Consider the following 5,000-nt stretch of genomic DNA (forward strand, 5'->3'; position numbering starts at 1 on the left):
CCCTGTGTGCCGTGGCTCCTCCTGGATTTGACTGGTCCTTATGTTAGCCTCTCTCTGTGTTTGTTCTGGACGGGAGTCACCTTCGTCAGAGTGGAGTAATGCTGACCTGGATCTGGCACTGGTACACTGGCTTAGTGTTTAATGCCCACTGGCTTTCAACTGCTGCCCAGTCCCAGAGGCCAGAGCACAGGGCAGAGGGGTACATCAGGGCACAATCCTTGGCCCTCCCCCCTTTCTGTGTTCCTATGCTGAACCGTAAGATCTAGAGTAGCACTGACAAACCTGTTTTGAGAATATGAGATTCAGTAAACTCAGAAGGAGGAGATTTTGTGATGGTGCCAAGAGGAGGTTCTTTCACCTTGGTGAGTTGATAGCACAAGGTCTCTCTTGGTCAATGTTTAATCCCGTACGTGACGCCAAGGACTGTGCCGCCTTGCCCTGGCAGCACTACCGCCAGGCCCGAAATGCTAACCTCACGATATTTAAAAAAATACAGCTAGGAGAACGTTCTGGACAAAAAGAGCCTGGCACAGTCAAGGTCATGATGTTTCAGCCTGGACTGTGCCACTGTTTCTCTGTGTGTGTGTTTGGATGTGCACGTGTGTGTGTGTGAGTGCAATCTCGTCTCTATCTCTGTGGGAAACATTCGGCTGTGTTTGCGTGGGTTGTGCATTGTGTTTGAGTGCCTCTTTCCCGTCCTGTAATATAGCTGAAGTCCATGACCTTGCAGAATATTAATTTCTGTTATATTTGCCTTTCTTCGTGGATCTCGCTCTTGAGATGAACTGTCCCTGCGACGTTAGAGGAATAAGCGATAAACATCTAACTCCTGGGTCAAGTAACTTCCAGAACATGAATACCTTTACTTCATGCGCAGTTGTGTGTGTTCTGCAATATGGGCAACGCTCATTTGCAATAAGGAGAAAGGAAAAAAGAACCTTCAGAGGAGGAATTAAGTAGGGGCTTGCATAAATATTTATTTAAAATAAATTGAAAATTACAGCACGGTGCCCAAAAAAGTTCAAATGTCCTGTTTTCTGTGCGTGTGTACATGTGTGTACGTGTGTGCGTATGTGTATGTGTACGTGTGTGCGTATGTGTATGTGTGTGTGTGCGCGCGCACGCGCGTGTGTGTGTGTATCAGTTTAACAGAGTATGCGTATGTCCTTTGTGTGTTGCAGGGTGAGGAGGGACCCCCGAGTCTGGAGTACATCCAGGCCAAGGACCTGTTCCCCCAAAAAGAGCTGGTGAAAGAGGACGACGGCCTACAGGTTAGCAACACACACGCGCGCACACACACACACACACACACACACACACGCACAAACACACACGCGCGCGCGCACACACACACGCACAAACACACACATGCGCGCGCGCGCACACACACACACACACACACGCACACGCACACGCACACACACACATGCACGTGTCTCTCTTTTTTGTCTCTCAGTATCTTCTTCTGTCTTTTAGTATCTTTTCTTCCTGTCCTCTCTCCTCATATGTCTGGTTTTATACACCAAACTATGTGAGGTTTTTGGGAGCTAAGGAGAGATTTTAATGACATACTTCCCTGACGGCAACAGCAGCATGGTATGCGGAGCAGTGAACAACGTGCTGTTTCTCATCCTCTTTAAATTCTTTAAAACCTCAGTCAGGAACAGTTACACAAGCCTTGGTAAAAAAAAAGGAAAAGAAAAAAAAGAAAAAAAGGTTAAACACATGAAGTAGACCACACACACACACACACACACACAGACACACACACACACACACACAGAGACAGACATACAGACACAGACAGAGACACAGACACAGACACATGCAGGTGTTTAGACAGTTTCTTTTTTCTTACTGGTGAGATAAGATTGGCAGTCTACAGAGTCTCAAAAATGACATTCTGTAGGAGAGAGAGAGGGAGAGGGAAAGAAAGAGAGGGGAAGAGAGAGTGTGAGACAGGTGGGGGCGATGAGAAAGATGACAGAAATGGCAGAGTTGATGGAGAACCCGACGACTGTTTTGAACCGCAGCAAAATGCGACTGGTATGAACTACAGCTCTGTCGTTTCTCTCTCTCTCTCCCTCTCTCTCTCTTGCTCGCCCTCTCACTCTCTCTCTCTCTCTTTCTATCTATCTGCCTTTATATCTATATGTATATGAGAGAAAGCGAGCAAGAGAGATGGCTTTGTGGAGAGAGAGTTTTAAAAGAGAGAGAGACGACAGTGAACAAAAAGATTAAAGATGCAAGAGACTTTGAAAGAGAGAGAGAGAGCGAGTGATAGAGAGAATAGGCATACCACAATGAGGATGTGAGCTGAAGTGGATTTCTCAAATATCCCTTTGACTGAGTGGGTGCAAAAGGACAGATACATCTTCTTCTTTGTACCTGCACAGACAGATGCCTCAACATGGTACATCCCATTATATCGTTAGTACAGGAGAAATAGAAAAAAAAACCTGTACTGGCATTAGCATATCAATCAAAATGCAAATTTTCACCACCGGGGCAGAACGTGGTCAGGCTACTGAAGGGTTCTTGGGTTCAAATTCTTAAGAGGGCACCAAAAGAATTTGAACCTTGTGACCAAAAGATTGTACTTCAAGCATGGGCACACATAAGTCGTTCCTCTATACCCCTAGCGTGGTGCTCTTCACCAGGACGAAATCTGTCGCTTTTGAGCAGTGCTTCTAATCTTAATCTTAATCAGTGCACGGATTCACCCAGGCGTAATATCATAAGCACATAAACAGTGCTGTTCACAAACATCTTCCTGTTGTGAAATTCTGCAACCTCATCCGACAAAGCATGAAACCAGTTTTCTTTGTTAAGACTTTAAAGATCAATTGTTTAGCTAAACAAACAAAAGGAGTAAAAGTCTCCTCCGCTGAGGCTTGATTACAATAAAAGTTCATTCTTTTCCATCATAGTTGCTCTAGACAAAGAGTTTTTTGGGGGGTTAAAGGTAGCTGTGTGGCGTAATCAGAGCAGAGCTAGCGTTAGCCGTCACCCCAGCAAAAGAGCAAGAGGCTTTAGTGACTCAGCCAATTAGGCGGGCTGCAGATTAGCGACTCAGTCAGGCCGAGACAGGTAAGGTTCCGATTTGGAATGCCGCCAGACGAGTGATGTCATCATTAAGCCCTGGACTCAGCGTTCCGTGGCAGCCGCCATTCCGCAGAAACTTACGGAGGCTCCAGGGACGTAGCGTAGTCCCAGGTATAGTCCGATTGGGCCTCATTAATCATTACGATGGTGATGCGTGAGAAAACACACACACACACACACACGTACGACATTGGTATTCAATTTTACCTATAACCAACTGGACAGGTTTCCAAAAGATACGCTGCATCAATGTCCCCAGAGTCCTGCTAAATAAATAGCATCTTTGCTTTTGACGTCAGTCCCCACAAAAGCCATTTTTATCACACAAAATGTGGTGAGATAAGCCCTACTGCTAGGAATCAGTCTGAGTCCTTACTGTTGTACATCTAACATAAGTTAGACATTTTGTCAGGATGTGACATCTGGAAGGTTTACCCCACAGAATAATAAAAAAAAAGGCGAGTTTTTCATGTCCTTCATGTCCTAACTGCGAAAAAGAGGCAGTTAGCGGTTCCTCTGTGGCAGACTTTGATCTGTGTTCAAGATAAAAGGACATGTTGAATCTGTGTCGGGTAATGACTTCTGGACAGCACTGCAGAACCTGTCTGCGGATCTGCACGGATCTCGTTTTTTTGTCAACCGTCTTTTTAACTACTTCTGATTTGATGTTAATTGATTTGATTTTTTTTTTTTTTTTGATCAAAATGGTATGTTACGTGCTTCTGTGCTGCTTGTCTTTTCTGTCATATTCACGCAGATTGTAATCAAAGGTTCTTGCCCTTTTGGGAAAAGTAGGTAGGGAGGGGGGTGGGGGGGGGATTAAGAGTCTGAGAATCTGAGTGAATTTTCTTATAACTCATTTTGAACTTTGGAAAAAAAAAAAAAAAAAAAAATTCCTCATTTCATAAGCCAGGGTTCCTCCAATCCAGTCCTGTGTATTCTTTGTCCCATCAGAGACCTTGGTGTTTAGTTGACATGACAACCATCAGCATTCTAGAGCTCCAGGACAAGATATGTGTAAAGAGTTGAACCAGTTTCAGTTCTAGGAATTTCTTTTTTGGATGGAAATACATTGGGACAGGTTCCAGCAGTTATAATGCTTATGAACTCTTTTTCACCAGTAATTCTTTCATATTTGTGTGTGTGTGTGTGTGTGTTTTCTTTGAGTAGTGGTTTTATCCAGTATATCTTTAATAAAGCCGTCTGTGGTAGTACCATGGTCTCATGTAGTATCCTGGACTTCTTAAGCTCCCTGAAAGAGCCAATGTTCTGTTTCTGTTCACCTCCTGGAACATAGATACCATCACACACAACTATTCAGAGTACTGTTCTTCAATGCCAGTCAAGTCCTTTCACCTCTGTCCTCACTTCACTGAGAAACGGCCTATGTGTCTTTCTGTATTACATGGGACAGGCAAACTTTTGTTTTCGATGTTGTAATGCTTATTAAAAAAGCTTTGATGCTCAACTCAACTTAGGAACAGATGGGATAGACTCTACAAGGACACAATGATTATTCACAAAAACCAAATCATTCACAGCTGTGTGTCTGTGAGTGACACAGGAGTTTAGATTGGCTTTTCATTAGCGAGTGTGTCATAACAAGCAGGTTGACGCTTCAGAGAATATGTCCAATTCGTGTTGTTACATGAATGAGTTTTCAGAGAAATTAATAAAGAGATTGCTCGTAGAAATGTTATCACCTCCACAATCTGTTTAAACTCCCTCCTTGAAGAGAAACAATTTAAAGTATTTCCATAAGAGCAACATGTTGTATCTTGTTTAGTGCCAGTTTAAAAAAACAACAACATCAAGAAAACCAATGAAGCAGATGGAGGCATTATTTATAAGGAATGCATATGGAGGGATAGTTAATCTCTCTACATACTTTTTTT

General features: G+C 43.5%; 1 protein-coding gene across 1 annotated transcript in view; it reads left to right on the forward strand.

The window, feature by feature from the left end:
• Nucleotides 1-5,000, forward strand: part of mtmr4 (myotubularin related protein 4) — a 55,206-nt gene that overhangs the window by 22,154 nt on the left and 28,052 nt on the right. Inside the window, exon 3 of the mRNA XM_030792887.1 lies at nt 1,182-1,271. Coding sequence (XP_030648747.1) covers nt 1,182-1,271 — 90 coding nt within the window. The remainder of the gene's footprint in view (nt 1-1,181; nt 1,272-5,000) is intronic.

This window comes from Chanos chanos, chromosome 15 (assembly GCF_902362185.1).
Source record: "Chanos chanos chromosome 15, fChaCha1.1, whole genome shotgun sequence".
Taxonomy (NCBI): Eukaryota; Metazoa; Chordata; class Actinopteri; order Gonorynchiformes; family Chanidae; genus Chanos; species Chanos chanos.